General features: G+C 30.4%; 2 protein-coding genes across 3 annotated transcripts in view; one reads left to right on the top strand and one right to left on the bottom strand.

Moving 5' to 3' along the window:
- Positions 1-14,966, bottom strand: part of cracr2aa (calcium release activated channel regulator 2Aa) — a 19,230-nt gene extending 4,264 nt beyond the window's left edge. For both annotated transcript variants that reach the window (XR_013627468.1, XM_078791111.1), the window contains exons 1-12: positions 14,616-14,966; positions 8,615-8,726; positions 8,353-8,539; positions 8,057-8,203; positions 6,366-6,456; positions 6,190-6,285; positions 3,683-3,870; positions 3,542-3,613; positions 3,109-3,154; positions 2,063-2,142; positions 1,684-1,993; positions 1,492-1,621 (exon numbers count right to left, since the gene is read on the bottom strand). Coding sequence is in view for 1 of the 2 variants with exons in the window: in XM_078791111.1 (XP_078647237.1) it covers positions 1,492-1,621; positions 1,684-1,993; positions 2,063-2,142; positions 3,109-3,154; positions 3,542-3,613; positions 3,683-3,870; positions 6,190-6,285; positions 6,366-6,456; positions 8,057-8,203; positions 8,353-8,539; positions 8,615-8,726; positions 14,616-14,906 (1,750 nt within the window). In the remaining variant the exon portion in view is untranslated. The remainder of the gene's footprint in view (positions 1-1,491; positions 1,622-1,683; positions 1,994-2,062; positions 2,143-3,108; positions 3,155-3,541; positions 3,614-3,682; positions 3,871-6,189; positions 6,286-6,365; positions 6,457-8,056; positions 8,204-8,352; positions 8,540-8,614; positions 8,727-14,615) is intronic.
- Positions 14,967-18,406: 3,440 nt separating this feature from the next.
- LOC131137866 (induced myeloid leukemia cell differentiation protein Mcl-1 homolog) lies at positions 18,407-19,652 on the top strand. Its single transcript, XM_078791004.1, has 4 exons — positions 18,407-18,517; positions 18,564-19,008; positions 19,204-19,454; positions 19,536-19,652. Exons 1-4 carry the CDS (start codon positions 18,407-18,409, stop codon positions 19,650-19,652), a joined length of 924 nt encoding a protein of 307 aa, XP_078647130.1.

The following is a 19,652-nucleotide window of genomic DNA, read 5'->3' as shown; positions in this document are numbered from 1 at the left end:
ACTCTGGAGTATAAGTTGCACAGGGCCAAAAATACATAATTAGGTAAAAAACATACATAAGTCGCTCCGGAGTATAAGTCGCACAAGGCCAAAAATGCATAATTACGTAGAAAAAAACATACATAAGTCGCACAAGGCCAAAAATGCATAATTAGGTAGAATAAAACATACATAAGTCGCTGCAGAGTATAAGTTGCACAAGGCCAAAAATGGATAATTAGGTAAAAAAAAAACATACATAAGTCGCTCCTGAGTATAAGTCGCACAAGGCCAAAAATGCATAATTAGGTAGAAAAAAAACATACATAAGTCGCTCCTGAGTATAAGTCGAACAAGGCCAAAAATGCATAATTAGGTAGAAAAAAACATACATAAGTCGCTCCTGAGTATAAGTCGCACAAGGCTAAAAATGCATACTTAGGTAGAAAAAAACATACATAAGTCGCACAAGGCCTAAAATGCATAATTAGGTAGAAAAAAACATACATAAGTCGCACAAGGCCAAAAATGCATAATTAGGTAGAAAAAAAACATACATAAGTCGCTCAGGAGTATAAGTCGCACAAGGCCAAAAATGCATAATTAGGTAGAAAAAAAACATACATAAGTCGCTCCGGAGTATAAGTCGCACAAGGCCAAAAATGCATAATTAGGTAGAAAAAAACATACATAAGTCGCTCCGGAGTATAAGTCGCACAAGGCCAAAAATGCATAATTAGGTAGAAAAAAACATACATAAGTTGCACAAGGCCAAAAATGCATAATTAGGTAGAAAAAAAATGTACATAAGTCACTCCGGAGTACAAGTCGCACAGGGCCAAAAATGCATAATTAGGTAAAAAAAAAAAAACATACATAAGTCGCTTCGGAGTATAAGTCGCACAAGGCCAAAAATGCATAATTAGGTAGAAAAAAACATACATAAGTCGCTCCAGAGTATAAGTCGCACAAGGCCAAAAATGCATAATTAGGTAGAAAAAAAACATACATAAGTCACTCCGGAGTATAAGTCGCACAAGGCCAAAAATGCATAATTAGGTAGAAAAAAAACATACATAAGTCACTCCGGAGTATAAGTCGCACAAGGCCAAAAATGCATAATTAGGTAGAAAAAAACATACATAAGTCACTCCGGAGTATAAGTCGCACAAGGCCAAAAATGCATAATTAGGTAGAAAAAAAACATACATAAGTATAAGTCGCACAAGGCCAAAAATGCATAATTAGGTAGAAAAAAACATACATAAGATGCACAAGGCCAAAAATGCATAATTAGGTAGAAAAAAAATATACATAAGTCACTCTGGAGTATAAGCCGCACAAGGCCAAAAATGCATAATTAGGTAGAAAAAAACATACATAAGTCGCTCCGGAGTATAAGTCGCACAAGGCCAAAAATGCACAATTAGTTACAAAAAACCTACATAAGTCGCTCTGGAGTATAAGTTGCAGGAACAGCCAACCTATGAAAAAAAGTGTGAATTTTCATACCGACGGTGGCGGACGTGTCTGGATGAAAGCAGTCATCGCAAAACCGTCGCAGGAGGGAGGTCTTTCCCACGCTGGAGTTCCCCACCAGAACGATCTTAAATAGGCGGTCGGGTGCCGACGGAGGACCGTCCTTCTCAAGAGTAGAGATGCGATCAATTCATTTGCTGGGTAAAAAACAAAACATCTACTTACATTTATGCTAGCCTCCTTGCCCACGGGTTCGCCTCTCGGAGACGTGGGAGTTTGACTCATATCTCCGATGCCCTCTGACCTCCGAGGCTGAGCGTAAGTCGGGTAAATATCGCTCATCATCAAGTCTATATGTTCTTCTGATTCCTCTTTTTCGGGAAGCGGTTCAAGAGGAATTTGGGGCTGGAGACTATTCTGGAGCAAGTGGGGGAGATGGTCCTCCTCAATAGAGATGATCCTCTGAAGGGAACCTCTGGTTGGGGACCCATTGGTTGGGTTCTGCCTCTCAGAGCCATCCTCGTTCTCCACTTCACTATATGTTGACGAGAACATGCTTGATCTTATAATTTACGTGTAAAATACTTACAATTAATGATTTTACCTTCTTGGAAAGTAAGTGTGTGACCCAACATTAAGTTCAGGCGTTGGTTGGAATCCCGTCTTCTTACAATTGTTTGGTTTCTGCAGGTAAAACATGAGCAATCACTTTCATTGATTTCTTTCTTCTCGACCTTATATAATCAAGTATATCAAGATTTATAGAATTTATAGAATTGACTGTTATAGTATTACTTTGGACTTTTATGAGGGACCATTTTTTTGGGACCAAAAAGTAATATTTTGCACCTCAACTTTTTTCTGAAATATTGCATATCTTGTGTTTTCCCATTTATTCCATTGAATAAAGTTAGAACTTCTATAATGTTCATAAAACTAATACGTTTTTTCCCCACTTGAAAAAAAAATAATCATGAAAAAATATAACAAGTGTACGTATAGTCACATGAGATTTTTATGGATTTTTTTTTATGGTGAAAACAAAATGTTAACTTTTCACCATATTTTTGGAAAATATTATTTTGTGTTTTTTTCCACTAGGGGTTCTATTATATTATTTATCTTATTTTTGTCATTAAATTTCAAATTTTAATTTAATTTAATTTAATTTAATTTAATTTAATTTAATTTAATTTAATTTAATTTAATTTAATTTAATTTAATTTAATTTAATTTAATTATTTAATTATTTAATTATTTAATTATTTAATTATTTAATTGTTTAATTGTTTAATTATTTATTTATTTAAATTTAATTTAATTTATTTAAATTTAATTTAATTTAATTTAATTTAATTTAATTTAATTTAATTTAATTTAATTTAATTTAATTTAATTTAATTTAATTTAATTTAATTTAATTTAATTTAATTATTTGATTATTTGATTATTTATTAATTTAATTTAATTTAATTTAATTTAATTTAATTTAATTTAATTTAATTTAATTTAATTTAATTTAATTTAATTTAATTTAATTTAATTTAATTTAATTTAATTTAATTTAATTTAATTTAATTTAATTTAATTTAATTTAGTTTAATTTAATTTAATTGGCAATGACAGCAGTAAACAAAAAAAATCACAAACCTGAAAGAAAATGTCTTTTTCATCTTGTAAATGTTTGTTCATTTCCCTGCAAGAAAACAAATAAGACCCAAGACAGAAAATCAGTGATGGCATGAATACATGGAATATGAAATGATAATTTTTCATTACGAAGATATTTCAAGAAAACAACCTGACCGGGTCATTTTTGACCCACTTATGGAAGGTTGGGGTAGTAACACAAAAACTAAAATTTCTTAAAATGTGTCTCAAAATATTGCTTTATAATCATATTATTATAACCGTGTTGAAACCGACCCTAACAATACAGTGGTCATAATTTCAACCAGACCATTTTAAAATGAGGTAAAAAAAAATTTTTTATTTTGTTGAAATAGAGTTTCCTGACTTTTCCTGATTTTTAAAATGTTTTAAAATTAAAACGGATGGATGTTTTTTGAGCAATGATTCAAACCTCATGAGGTCCAACTGTTTGAGAAGACTCGCTCGCTCCCGTTGCAGTCCCTCTGTCAGTCTGTATATTTCCCTGAGCACAAGAACAACATTCCATGCCTTTTTTCCGAAACGTTAAAAGACCTCCAGGATTATTACTCACATCTCCTTCTCCTCATGGATGCGGTTGGACTGCTGGTGGAGCAGACTCAGCTGTTCCTGAGCCAAGAGAAGCTCCTGACTGGTGTGATCCAGTTCCTTTGCTAGATCATCGTTGGTCTTCTTCAGCTTCACGTTCTCCACCTTGGTTACATGTTGCTCAGTGTGAAGCTCCTGACACTGATGCTCCAGCTGTGGGATGCATGTTTTATTCAATAGTCTGCATCCCTGATGATCAATAACAATATGCTAATATAATTAGCGGGAATAAAAATATGTTTTTCCCAAGACGATATCGCTTTTAAGACTACATGTTTACACATTTGTTGTATAATTACATGGGGACCTCATTAATGCACAGAATTAGACACTGAATATGAAGACAGGAACAAATTATTTTATTTTTGTATTATATTTATTTGGGCAAATGCACGAAACACCACAGTGCATCTCCCACACCAATAAAAATATAACTTTCCATTATTTACATTTGTATTCAACTATCTGATCACAAGTCCAAAAGGAGCAGGCTGAAGAAAAGCTTATAAATTCCTACCTCTTTTTGCAATTTAATTTAATTTAATTTAATTTAATTTAATTTAATTTAATTTAATTTAATTTAATTTAATTTAATTTAATTTAATTTAATTTAATTTAATTTAATTTAATTTAATTTTTAAATCTTGTAGATTGCAGTATAATTCCATCTGTTATTTCATTGAATTTACAACTAAATTAGATTCAGTAGTGCCACCAATGTAGACAGGTTTTTTTTTCCCAAAAGTTAATTATTAAATTAAATTAAATTAAATTAAAGACTTTTAATTTAATTTAATTAAAGACTTTTAATTTAATTTAATTAATGACTTTTAATTTAATTTAATTTAATTTAATTTAATTTAATTTAATTTAATTTAATTTAATTTAATTTAATTTAATTTAATTTAATTTAATTTAATTTAATTTAATTTAATTTAATTTAATTTAATTTAAAGATTTTTTAAAAAGTCCTGCGACTTATAAATTAAATTAAATTAAAAGTCAAAATTTAATTTAATTTAAAAAAATAATTTATTTATAATCTGACACTTATGTTGTACTATGTCACATTTCATTGAATTTATAACTAAATTAGATTAAAGACATTTAATTTAATTTAATTTAATTTAATTTAATTTAATTTAATTTAATTTAATTTAATTTAATTTAATTTAATTTAATTTAATTTAATTTAATTTAATTTAATTTAATTTAATTTAATTTAATTTAATTTAATTTAATTTAATAAAAAGATTTTTTAAAAAGTCCTGCGACTTATAAATTAAATTAAAAGTCAAAATTTAATTTAATTAAAAAAATAATTTATTTATAATCTGACACTTATGTTGTACTATGTCACATTTCATTGAATTTATAACAAAATTAGATTCAGTAGTGCATGTAGACCAGGGGTGGGCAAACTACGGCCCGGGGGCCACATCCGGCCCGCCAAGTGTTTGAATACGGCCCGCCCAATCTTTCCAAAGTATTTCATTTAAACTCAACATACAACCTGGCATCATGGCCTGAGCCAACCTTTTGATGGTTTTATCAATTTCGTTTTTTGACATGGTCTGTTGTTTACAAAGTGTTCCTGAAAAAAGGGACACAAGCACATAATAATAATAATAATAATAATTATTATTATTATTATTATTATTAGATTATTAGATTATTAGATTATTAGATTATTAGATTATTAGATTATTAGATTATTAGATTATTATAATTATTATTAGAACTATTATGTTTATTATAATTATTATATTAATGCTAATTATTATATTAATTATATATAATATTATTGTTATATTTGCATATTTTACATAATAATAATATGATAATTATTATTTTAATTTTATTGTAATTATTATAATATTTTATTATTTTTAAAATATTTAAATATAAATATAAAATAAGAAATAATAATAGCAGATTGCATGACAATTTTACAGATACAATAATACCAGGCGGACTGTTACGTGTAAAATATATAGTCTGCCCCCCCCGTAAATTTTGTCATATCAATGCGGCCCGCGAGTCAAAAAGTTTGCCCACCCCTGATGTAGACAGTTTTTTTTTTCCCCAAAAGTTAATTATTATTATTATTATTATGCTCAGGAGAAATGGCAATTACTGTCATGACAATTAAAGGTATCACAAAAGTGGAAAAAAAATGAAATAAATTATACTAAAATAAAAATTAATGTGTAGCATTTGTGTCCTTCCACAAGAGGTTGGTTATTTGTCAGAAGCAATTAAAGTTTATTTATCGAGCTCAGTTTTTTGCACAAGGCACTTCAAATGTCGTGTCATTTGTTGACGTTATTGATTTAATGCGGCAAATAAAGTTGAGTCACAAAAAAAGAGAAATGGCCGCAAGCCAAAAAGGTAGTAACAGTTAAGTTAATTACTACTTGTCATTAACTCGTCTTTGTCTGAGTCTGTGGGAAAATATGCTCAATGGCTCACCCTCCTCTGCTTCTGAAAAAGCAGGTCCAACTCCTTCTCCTTAGTGGTCAGCTGTTTCTCCAGGTCTTGGCTGCGAGATTCAAACCCTTTATAGTCCTTCAGTGCAAAGAAGGTGACATACTACTTGAGAAGAAGCGCTTGATAGAATTTTAAAGCGGGAATATATTTGATTTTACCTGCATGACAATTCGATCTCTTTCGTTTTTGATTTGTTGCTCCATTTCCTCATAAAGGCGCTGGATCTCATTGTCGTGTGTGGCTGCTTTCCTATTAGGGACATACTTGGTAATGGTAATGGTTTGATTTCATTTCAACATGCATCAGATTACAATTGAATGCATCCCATAATAAGTTCACAGTTCCACATGTCCAAAAGGAGTAGGAAGAAGCAAAGCTTATTAAATCCTACCCCTCCATCTGGTACTTTTACAATCAGTAACTCTTACATTTGTTCACTTCCTGCTTTCTTAATTTAATTTAATTTAATTTAATTTAATTTAATTTAATTTAATGTAATGTAATGTAATGTAATGTAATGTAATGTAATGTAATGTAATTTAATTTAATTTAATTTAATTTAATTTAATTTAATTTAAAATTCAAATTATTTAATTTAAATAAATATTTAAATATTTAAATATAATAGAACCCCATACCGGGGGAAAACACAAAATATGCACTATTTTCCAAAAATATGGTGAAAAGTTAACATTGTTCACTTCCTGCTTTCCTAATATAGTTTAAGCTTTTTTTAATTTAATTTAATTCAAAATTAAAATTAAAATTAAAATTAAAATTAAAATTAAAATTAAAATTAAAATTAAAATTAAAATTAAAATTAAAATTAAAATTAAAATTAAAATTAAAATTAAAATTAAAATTAAAATTAAAATTATTTAAATAAATATTTAAATATAATAGAACCCCTAGCGGGAAAAAAGACAAAATGTGCACTATTTTCTAAAAATATGGTGAAAAGTTAACATTGTTCACTTCCTGCTTTCCTAATATAGTTTGTTTTTTTAATTTAATTTAATGTAAAATTAAAATTAAAATTAAAATTAAAATTAAAATTAAAATTAAAATTAAAATTAAAATTAAAATTAAAATTAAAATTAAAATTAAAATTAAAATTAAAATTAAAATTAAAATTAAAATTAAAATTAAAATTATTTAATTTAAATAAATATTTAAATATGCTCTATTTTCCAAAAATATTGTAAATAAAAAATAAAAAATAAAAAATAAAAAATAAAAAATAAAAAATAAAAAATAAAAAATAAAAAATACAAAATACAAAATACAAAATACAAAATACAAAATAAAAAATACAAAATAATTTTATTTAAATAAATATTTAAAAAATTAAAAATAATAGAACCCCTAGCAGAAAAAAAACACAAAATATGCACTATTTTCCAAAAATATGGTGAAAAGTTAACATTTTGTTTTTACCATTAAAAAAAATCCATAAAAATCTCATGTCACTATACACTTTTGTTAGATTTTTTTGTTTATTTTTTTTAAGTGGGGAAAAAACATGTTAGTCTTTTTAACATTATAGAAGTTCTGACTTTATTTAATGGAATAAATGGGAAAACACAAGATATGCAATATTCAAGAAAAAGTTGATCACTAACAATCACTGCATGATTTTAGTTTTATTTAGGTTCAAGGACAATCTATTATCATCAAAGCATCTTTTCAGTGTATACTATATTAACTATATTAACTATATACTTATCAAATACTGCACCCGTTGAAGACGTACTTAGTACTGTAATTATTATTAATGTTATAAGTCCTTAAAGCTCAGTAGGCTATTTATGTGTTCTTATGGGTTCTTATCCAAACGATATCGTCTCACCGTTGAAGAGCGTTCTCCATTTCGCTCTTCTCCTGATTCGCCGCAACGATCTGGGACGTCACTCTTGCCAGGAAGTCCTCAAAATTGGAAAGAAGGTGCGGTTCATCCCGGCGAAGCTGCGCCCACAAACTGCGTACCTCTGCTGGACTGATGCAGATAAAGGACTGGTTGGCGAGTATATCATGGAGTAAAGACAGTTGGAGATACTACGTTTACTGTGTACTCTGCTGTTGATGCGTTCAGGTCCGAATAAAAGTTAGTTACTAATGAAATTGAGGAAATAAGACAATACTCACTCTTCAAAGACATTCCTGGCTCCGAGACTCTCCATCAGCATGAAAAAATGTTTCTCCTCATCATCTTCAGAGGTTACCAGGTTCTCATCCCATTGATTGTGGTACAGAACCTCTGGAGACTTCATACCGGGAAGGTTTTCCTCCATGCTTTCACTTATCGATATCTTTCTGCCATAAAGAAATTCACCTAAAAATGGAAGATTAAAAAGTCTTGTCACTGCATGGTGGAGAAGATAGGAGAGGAACAAACAAAGGAACATACTAAAGCCAGTGGAGAACTCATCCAGGGTGAGAGATCCATTGCTGTCACTATCAAGCGTGTCGAATACTTTCTCCAACTCGTCCGCATTGAGAGGAAGTTCGCCGTACAGACGCTGTTTAGTATACAAGAACACCATTATGCATGTGACAATAATAATAATAATAATAATAATAATAATAACAAAATACGACCCCTACTTCTCCTCCATCAAAAATGGCCGACTTCCTGTTCGTTTTACAATATGGGTTCTTGAGACTTTTTGGTGTTTCCTGTCACGATAGACGTCTCCACCAAGTTTCGTGACGATCAGTGAAACTGGTGGCGGGGGCCAATTTTTTTTTAATTTCAAGGTGGCGCTAGAGAGCCAATTTTGGAACATTATATTTGAAAAATATAAAATATCAAATTTTTTCGCCAGACCTGATGCGCTCGCAAAATTTGGTGAGTTTTCGGGCATGTTAAGGCCCTCAAAATGGCGCTCATTTTGGGAGAATAATAATAATAATAATAATAATAATAAACATTACGATTACAATACAATTACAATTTCGCACTGGTCAGTGCTCAAGCCCTAATAATGGTTATTTGGTTTAGTTGATTACCGCAATGAAATGAACTTGCCGTTGATAGGAACTCAAATAGATACATGTAAAATACACGGGTACACGGAATAATAGCATGTGGTAGCTTCCCAGTAGGAGTCTTTAATGATTGACTACTGAGCAGCTGTAAAGACATGTTAGTAGGAGATGGAAACAGTGGTCGGTGTATGCTCTGTATTTTATTACCAATAAAATTATTACCAATACAGGGTCAATGAGAAATTTTTTTTTTGTTTTTTTTTCAGAGAAAAAAAAAAGTCTTATTTTCCCAAAAAAAAGTGCAAGCAAAAATTTTCCAGGTCATGAATGCCGATGGTGAATGTGCGAAGTACACTAGTTGACATTTTTTTTTTTAAATAAGACTTTTTTTTCAGAGAAGAAAAAAAAAATGAGTCTTTTTTTTTTTTTTAATGCGAGCAAAAATTTTCCAGGTCATGAATACTGATGACAGATGTACGAAGTATGCTAGTTGACATTTTTTTTAAATAAGACTTTTTTTTCAGAGAAAAAAAAAACAAAAAAAATGAGTCTTTTTTTTTTAATGCGAGCAAAAATTTTCCAGGTCATGAATATTGATGACAAATGTACGAAGTACACTAGTTGAAATTGTTTTTGAAAATAAGACTTTTTTTTTCTCTGACAAAAAAAACCTACATGCTTTTTTTTATTTTTTCAGAGGAAAAAAAATTATTTTCAAAAAAAAATGCGAGCAAAAATTTGCCAGGTCATGAATGCTGATGGCGAATGTACAAAGTACGCTAGTTGACATTTCTTTTGAAAATAATTGAAAATAATACTTTTTTTCTCTGAAAAAAAGCCTACATGCTTTTTTTTTATTTTTTCAGAGAAAACAAAAAAAAACAAAAAATAAAAAAAGAGTCTTATTTTCAAAAAAAATGCAAGCAAAAATTTGCCAGGTCATGAATGCTGATGGCGAATGTACAAAGTACGCCAGTTAACATTTTTTTTGAAAATAAGACTTTTTTTCCCAGAGAAAACAACCCCCCCGCCCCCCAAAAAAAGAGTCTTATTTTCAAAATAAATACGAGCAAAAATTTGCCAGGTCATGAATGCTGGTGGCGAATGTACGCTAGTACGCTAGTTGACATTTCTTTTGAAAATAAGACTTTTTTTTCTCTGAAAAAAAGCCTACATGCTTTTTTTATTTTTTCAGAGAAAACAAAACAAATCAAAAAATCAAAAATATTTTTTTTAAAAATGCAAGCAAACATTTGCCAGGTCATGAATGCTGATTGCAAATGTACGAAGTATGCTAGTTGACATTTTTTTTTTAAATAAGACTTTTTTTTTTTCAGCGAAAACAACCCCCCCCCCCAAAAAAAACAGAGTCATATTTTCAAAAAAATGCGAGCAAAAATTTGCCAGGTCGTGAATGCTGATGGCGAATATACAAAGTACGCTAGTTGACTTTTTTTTTTAATAAAACTTTTTTTTCAGAGAAAACAAAACAAAACAAACAAAAAAAAGAGTCTTATTGTCAAAAAAATGCAAGCAAAAATTTGCCAGGTCATGAATGCTGATGGCGAATGTACAAAGTACGTTAGTTGACATTTTTTTTTTTTAAATAAGACTTTTTTTTTTCTCTCTGAAAAAAAACCTACATGCTTTTTTTATTTTTTTCAGAGAAAACAAAAAATAAATAAATAAATAAGAGTCTTATTTTTTTTTAAATGCAAGCAAAAATTTGTGAGGTCTGCGCGCTAACCACTGGACCACCGTGCCGCAGTAGGAACCAACCATTTCAGTTCAGGTTCAGTTTCTATGAAGAAAGCATCACGGCGCGTGAAAACCTCACTCCCAGACACCTTAAGAGCTGTATCTCAAAATTTCAACATGTTATCTCACAGATGATGACTTTCCTATCTCATTAATGTAACTTTTTAACAGTAAATTTCTACTTTGTATCTCATAATTGTGACTAATAAGTGAGATATTTTTTGTTTTGTTTCCGTGGAGGAAATGGCCTTCCATGTGAATTCAGGTCTGAAAATCTTTAAAGAATCCAAGTACCTGTGTGACAGGACTTCAAAGTGCAGAACGGGACTGTTGACACGGGAGGGGCTCTTAACTAAACATTAAATCCAAGAAGGTGATGCAACAACTCGTGACATCACAAAAGCCAACATAACCACACTCGGCAATGTTTACATTGCTGCCACTGTTGACAAAAGCCATCCATATAATCCAGGGTGTGGAAAAGGATGTGTTCAATGTCGGAGTCTCGGCTGTTTTTGTAATGTATGTTATCTAGGAAAACACATCTATGACGTCAGGACGCCCGTAGCCACAGCATCATGAAGCGGTGACAATGTGCATGTTACACCCGCGAACGTAATAACTGCCCACAAACGTAATACAAATCTGCATCTTTGAATGTAATAATCCCGCAAATGTAATTAAATTAAATTAAATTAAATTAAATTAAATTAAATTAAATTAAATTAAATTAAATTAAATTAAATTAAATTAAATTAAATTAAATTAAATTAAATTAAATTAAATTAAATTAAGAAAGCAGGAAGTGAACAAATGTAACAGTCAGTGATTGTTAGTGATCAACTTTTTCTTGAATATTGCATATCTTGCGTTTTCCCATTTATTCCATTGAATAAAGTCAGAACTTCTATAATGTTAATAAGACTAATATGTTTTTCCCCACTTAAAAAAAAAATTAAACAAAAAAAATACAACAAAAGTGTATAGTGACATGAGATTTTTATGGATTTTTTTATGGTAAAAACAAAATGTTATCTTTTCACCATATTTTTGGAAAAAATAGTGCATATTTTGTGGTTTTTTTCCGCTAGGGGTTCTATTATATTTAAATAATTAAATTTTTTATTTTTATTTTTATTTTTATTTTTATTTTTATTTTTATTTTTATTTTTATTTTTATTTTTATTTTTATTTTTATTTTTATTTTTATTTTTATTTTTATTTTTTAACGCAAGATATGCAATATTCAAGAAAAAGTTGATCACTAACAATCACTGACTGTTACATTTGTTCACTTCCTGCTTTCTTAATTTAATTTAATTTAATTTAATTTAATTTAATTTAATTTAATTTAATTTAATTTAATTTAATTTAATTTAATTTAATTTAATTTAATTTAATTTAATTTAATTTAATTTAATTTAAAATAAGATCAAAAGATAAATAAGATACAAAATAAGTCCTGCTAAATTAAATTAAATTAAATTAAATTAAATTAAATTAAATTAAATTAAATTAAATTAAATTAAATTAAATTAAATTAAATTAAATTAAATTAAATTAAATTAAATTAAATTAAATTAAATTAAATTAAATTAAATTAAATTAAACTGAATTGAATTGAATCTTGTGTTTTCCCATTTATTCCATTGAATAAATTTTTCCCGTGTACTGGCAGAAAATGGCATCTTTTTTCATATCATACTTTCAAACCAATTGCTTTCTGTAAACTAGGAGTACCATCCAACCATTCATTGTTGAGTTAAAACTTTCTCTTTTGGAAAAAGCAAACAAAATTACAGTATCACATTTACGATGAACATCCAGCAGCAACACAACATGCTTTGGTTGGACTCCTATTAACCCTGTGAAGTGTTTGTTTATTCTGCTTTTGCTGAATGAGTCTGGATTGCGAGAGCTAGTTCGAACTGTAAATGTAATTTTTGCAAATTTACCCTCAAACAATGTTAATTATTACAAACACTATATAATATATTTAACTAAAGTTCATGAAATATGACAGGGACCCTTTAAAGGTTTACTAATAGTTTACTAATTTGTGTTAGAAAATATCAATACTATAATACTATTTTCATGCTATTTCATGACAATGTTATTATTTATTTATCCCAAGTGTGCAATAAGGACAGCCCGTTCTCTTATCAGTGATGCTGAACAGGACATGGCGAGGACCCACATGCTTTATTCAAAGCTGCATAATAAAGACTGAAAGGGGAAGGCGCTAAGAGCTGATAATAGATAGCCACGCGGGTGCTTTGTGATGCTAGCCCCCCCACTCGCATTATTGTGCAGATTCACCTGGTCCTCAGATGTTGGTCCTCGCTGTTGTCCATCCATTGATGAAGCACTTGTGGGCCATAACAAGTAGAATGGAGCTTTGATATCACACTCGGTTCTAATGAGGACGCTGCTTACAGTTTCAGACGCGCTGTTACACCCGCAAACGTAATAAACCACAAACTTTGAATTTAATTTAATTTAATTTAATTTAATTTAATTTAATTTAATTTAATTTAATTTAATTTAATTTAATTTAATTTAATTTAATTTAATTTAATTTAATTTAATTTAATTTAATTTAATTTAATTTAATTTAATTTAATTTAATTTAATTCATGTGCCAAATTAAAAAATAAATACATTTATTTGATAAAAATAAAAATAAAAATAAAAATAAAAATAAAAATAAAAATAAAAATAAAAATAAAAATAAAAATAAAAATAAAAATAAAAATAAAAATAAAAATAAAAATAAAAATAAGAACCCTTAGCGGAAAAAAAAACACAAAATATGCACTATTTTTTCGGTGAAAAGATAACATTTTGTTTTTACCATAAAAAAATCTATAAAAATCTCATGTCACTATACACTTTTGTTGTATTTTTTTTGTTTAATTTTTTTTTTTAAGTGGGGAAAAAACATATTAGCATATAAACATAAAAGTTGATCACTAACAATCACTGACTGTTACATTTGTTCACTTCCTGCTTTTTTAATTTAATTTAATTTAATTTAATTTAATTTAATTTAATTTAATTTAATTTAATTTAATTTAATTTAATTTAATTTAATTTAATTTAATTTAATTTAATTTAATTTAATTTAAAAAATAAGATCAAAAGATAAATAAGATACAAAATAAGTCCTGCGACTTTAAATTAAATTAAATTAAATTAAATTAAATTAAATTAAATTAAATTAAATTAAATTAAATTAAATTAAATTAAATTAAATTAAATTAAATTAAATTAAATTAAATTAAATTAAAAAATTTAATTTAATTAAATAAAAAAATAAGATAAATAATATAATAGAACCCCTAGCGAAAAAAAACACAAAATAATATTTTCCAAAAATATGGTGAAAAGTTAACATTTTGTTTTTACCATTAAAAAAAAACATAAAAATCTCATGTGACTATACACTTGTTATATTTTTACTTTATTTTAAAAATTTAATTATTTTAAATTTTTTGAACTTTTTAATTATTTTAATTAAATTAAATTTAAAGTCACGTACCTAATTTAAAAAAAAAATTAATGAAATTAATTAAAATTAAAATAAAGACCCCTTTACATGCATAAAGAATAATTGAAGTATAAGCAACTCCCGAGAAACAATACATAAGAATTTTTCTTACCTGCATGTCCCATCGGGTAATGAATCCCTTTTTCTCAATGTCGCACACCTGGAAGAATTCATGGGTCTTCTCCAGGATAGTGTTCTCCCTTTTCCTCCGGGCACTCTCACATTTAATATCCTCTTCGCTGCTCCCATGCCTGCTCTGCGGCGTACCGACCTCAGCGTTGTTGAGGGCGCAGGGGCCAGTTACGGCCGCCATGGTATTGCGAGCGTCCGAGCCGTCCTTCACATGAGCGAGGTGCGTCGGAGACGGATCTGAAAAGAAGTTGCGCCGCCGGCTGGGGAGCATCAGAGGCTTTCAGCAATGCCACGTATCATCGCTTAGCAACCACCCGTTTAATTGGCTGCTGGAAGCGAGAAATGAGATGGGATGTTTAGGTCACACTTCCCCTGCAAAAACATCATTGTTTACAAACTAATTTTCTCTTATGAATTCCTTTTCTGATTGTTTGAGGCATCCAGAAAAGAAAAGTTGAGTGTTACAATTCGTCCTGTATCATGCTAACAGTAGGCGAAAGGCGAAAGTGATAACAAAGTGGCGTGGGAACAACATAGTAACACGTTATCATCTGACAGAGAGATCTAAAAATACTGAAGCAGCAAACTTGGCGACGGGCAATACTCTCATTCTCAAAACTTTTGGCCACATCTCTATTCTCAGCATGAGCAATGTTCCCTGGAGTGAAGGTCCAAATAAAAATACAAAATTAATATCTATTTTTTTTATAAAAAAAAATAAATATATATATATTTTTAAATTTTTAAATATATATATATTTTTTTTATTTCGGACCTTCACTCCAGGGAACATTGCTCATGCTGAGAAAAAATATGTATTATTATTATTATTATTATTATTATTATTATTATTATTATTATTATTATTATTATTATAAGAAATCAAATACATATAGATTTTATATATAAATATAAAATATATAAATATATAAATATTAAATACATAAATATTTTATATATAAATATTTACAAATATATAAATTTAATATTTATAATATTTATTGTTATTATTATTTATGATTTTTATTTAATTCGGACCTTCACTCCAGGGAACATTGCTCATGCTGAGAAAAAATATTTATTATTATTTATTATTATTATTATAAATAAAAATATATATACATTTTATATTTTATATATAAATATTAAATATAAAAATATATAAATATTAAATAGATAAATATTTTATATATAAATATTTACAAATATATAAATCTAATATTTATAATATTTATTATTACTATTATTATTATTTATGATTTTTTTATTCGGACCTTCACTCCAGGGAACATTGCTCATGCTGAGAAAAAAATATTTATTATTAGTTATTATTATTATTATTATTATTATTATTATTATTAAAAAAATATAAATTTTATATTTTATATATAAATATAAAATCTACAAAAAATATATAAATATTAATAAAATAAATATTTTCTATATAAATATTTACAAATATATAAATACAATATTTACTATTATTATTATTATTATTGTTGTTATTATTTATTTAAGTTATCCCAAAACTGAATAGAAACCTGTGGTATGAGTGGAAGGCTCCTTCCTGTCATTCCGGGTTTTATGCTGCCGAAAATTTTGATATATTGATATATTATATTTTTTGAATACATACCAACATACCCAGAAAGAGGCAAAAATTTTGATTTTGTTTTATTTAATTACATTTTATTCAGATGGCTGACCGACACTCCTTGTTTTAAACCATGCCAACGTTTCTGATCATGACGTTTACGCATTTGGAAGCGAGCACTAAAAGAAGTTTGGGAGGCTCAAAACGCTCGGTTTCAAAAGGTGTGGTTAAACCCTTCCTTTGTGATGTCACAGAGGAGCGGATGTGTGACCAATTACAGCGGAGTGGGCATGCCCAGAGACAATTAAAACAGAACATTTTGTCAGGAAGCACCAATCAAAAAATAAAATACAGCTAGGTGCAGATTCTGCTAAATCTAAAAAGTTTTCTATGCTGGTTATTGTGTGTAGCGGCTCTACAGGAGACCATAACTCTGCTTCATTAAATCATATGTGACATCACAACAAAATGACACATTGTGTCATAATCATGCTTCGATATTGTGCAACCTTTTGCAAGCACGAGCGTCCACAACGAAAAGCTCAGTGGTTTGCGTGTCGAAGAGGAAACAGGAAGAGGAACTGCATGTTGTCTCTTCAATACAACATGTTGTCTCATCTCTCACAGTGTGTACTTTACTGACTGGAGGAAAAGCTACTCTTTGCACAGTCACTGTGATACTGAGCTAACACCTTTAGCACACTTTAACGTCAAATAGTAATTCATTCAACAGAAAGTGATTATTAAACTTTTATTTTGACATAGGGCTCCAAGAACCATGAATCAGGTGTATTTAATAATGATAATATTACTTATGTCAGTATTTCCGGTGCCCAAAATAGCACAAAATGTAACACGAATGTACTAGCAAACAAAACAACAACAACAACATAGTACTACTTTTTACAGCGTATTGAATCCGGAAGTAAATACGCTTCACATGTTTTTGAGAGGAGTGATGCCTTCAAGGACACTCCGCATGGCTAATTACGAAGCTAAAAGCAGTTAAAGCACCTTCTCACCCAACATTTATTCGAACTTTGTGCAACAGCTGCAAGTCTACTGACATCGCTGCCTTGTGTACATAAACGTCGACGTACAATGTTAGCTAATATGAAGCTAACTCAAACTTTTGTTCTTTTAGCTACAACATGCTAGCTATAACAAAGATTTGTACGTACCAGTGTTAGGGGGTTTAGTGTGCATTCCGTCTCCGCTGTTCGTTGATTTGTTCGGTATCAATGTGGAACTTTTGACGTGGGAGTTTTTTTAAAAAGTGTGGCATGTGTGAGAGTGGTGGAATTTAACTGAGTGCCGACTGGGGCAAACCTAAGGGGCGGGGCTAGTCATCTCTGGTTACCACAGCAACGTCAACCCGGAAGTTTTGTACAACTCTTAAAGGTATCCAACCATATTGGCTGGAGTAGCTAAGCTGTAAACATTTGTTGTGTTATCAATTTGTTATCAATAAAGCTATTCAACAGTAAAAAAAAAAGGATCACGAAAGTCTATAGGAGAGACAGTAACCCTTTATATCCACCAGATGGCAGTGTTTCTCTTTCTTTCCTATGTGTTTTTATACACGATACCACACTGTTTTGGAGTGGAGATCTGCTTGGTACAATTAAACATACAGTAGAACCTTTGTGAGCGTTATTAATACGTTACAGAACGTCTGGAACTTACATAACATAAGAAATTATGTAAATAAAATTAATTTATTCCAGAAACCCAAAAATGTTATTTCCAGATACACTACACAAACACTAACTTCCGTTTTTTCAATGACTTTCAAAGCTTTATGAATTCAATAAAATCATAACAAATACTATAAAATACTCTTTCTCAATGGTATCTATACAAAAAAACCCATTAATCTTGTACGTAACACAAATACAGTATAATACTGTCAGGGTGAACATGAGACCACGTGACACAACCAGGAAGTGTGAGGTCCAACACAGCCCAATGTTGTGGCGAGCTAACAGATGCTAACATTAAAAACCCATTAAGAACACGGCTGGACTCACACAACGTGTTAACAAGACTTGGCCGTAATTTACAAAAAACAAAATCAAGTTACTTGTGATTTATTTTAAGTTGGGACACCCCTGGCGACAAAGTCGTTTAAAGTCAGCTTGGATAAACTGAAGACAAGCGACACAGGAAATGGATGGATGGAGGGAACGCAAACCCGGAAGCTGCAGCGGAAGTTCAGTGACGTCACAATTCCAATTCACTATAAAGCTGGAAACGCAGCATCTTTGAACGTTAAACTTGCCGGGACAGTGAGCGGACGCGTTGAGGAAAACTTCCATCTTTGTGTGGTTTAAGCTAGCAACCTTACCCGAATTCCCCACTCGTTATCTGGCGATTATTGCCACGGACATGGAGAAGAGCGGAGTTCCGGGCACTTTAATGTTGCGTTCAGGTGCAGTTGGAGAAAGCGCCGCGCCGGTTGTCGCGGCAGGAGCCGTTAACCGCAGCATCCCGCCGAAACAGCGACCTGTCGGGCTGAAAGTGATGCTCCGGGGCGACTCACCCCATGGAAGTCATCTCCCCGACAGCGGTGAGGCATCCCGAGTCCTGTCGTGTCCTCCGGAGCTCCACACCCCCGGGGTGGACGACGTCCTGGAAGGGGACACAAGGCGCCTCATCGGCCGTTGTCTCACCGACTTTACCGGGCTGTCCACGGCTGAGTGGATGCAAAGTAAAGCTCAGTCCACGATGCAGAAGGTCGTGGTGGAGTTGGTGGACAAGCACATGATTAAATTCAATGGTAAGTTTGTGTTTTATGTTCATAACTTATCCTTTAAACGTTATTTGATCCGTTATGATGAGCGTCCTGTATATTTATGAATACTAAGTCATTAAATATTATAGTTTATGAACTGTTAATCCTGTCTTTTGAATGCACATATGTTTATGTTAGTAAAAACAGAAAATTATAGTATAATTTTTTGATCCTTTGAAGGCATCATCAACCAACTGTCATTGGACCAAAAAGGGGACAACATGGCCTTCATTCAGGACGTGGCCCAGAGTCTGTTTGCTGACGGAACCACCAACTGGGGCCGCGTTGCCACACTGGTGGCCTTTGGCGCCGTGGTGTCCCGGTACCTGAAGAACAACGGGCGAGCCTCCTGTGTGGAGAAGGTGGCCCGGGAGATCTCCAACTATCTGCTGTCACACCATCGCACGTGGCTGGTGGTGCACAACTCTTGGGTAAGTCATGGCTGCTAAGTCATGTGACTTTGAGCTGAGGAAATCCCCATCGTATCAACTGTATCTTTCTTATCTCTTCAGGATGGTTTTGTGGAGTTCTTTGAGAGAACTGACCCAGAGACCACAGCGAGGAACGCCCTCTTGGCCTTGGTTGGACTGTCCGGTGTCATGGCCGGGATCGCCTTTTTATTCAGATGA

This window comes from Doryrhamphus excisus, linkage group LG6 (genome assembly GCF_037039965.1).
Source record: "Doryrhamphus excisus strain RoL-2023G ecotype Guam linkage group LG6, RoL_Dexc_Guam_v1.1, whole genome shotgun sequence".
Classification (NCBI taxonomy): Eukaryota; Metazoa; Chordata; class Actinopteri; order Syngnathiformes; family Syngnathidae; genus Doryrhamphus; species Doryrhamphus excisus.
This window is presented reverse-complemented; position numbering and strand designations above follow the sequence as displayed.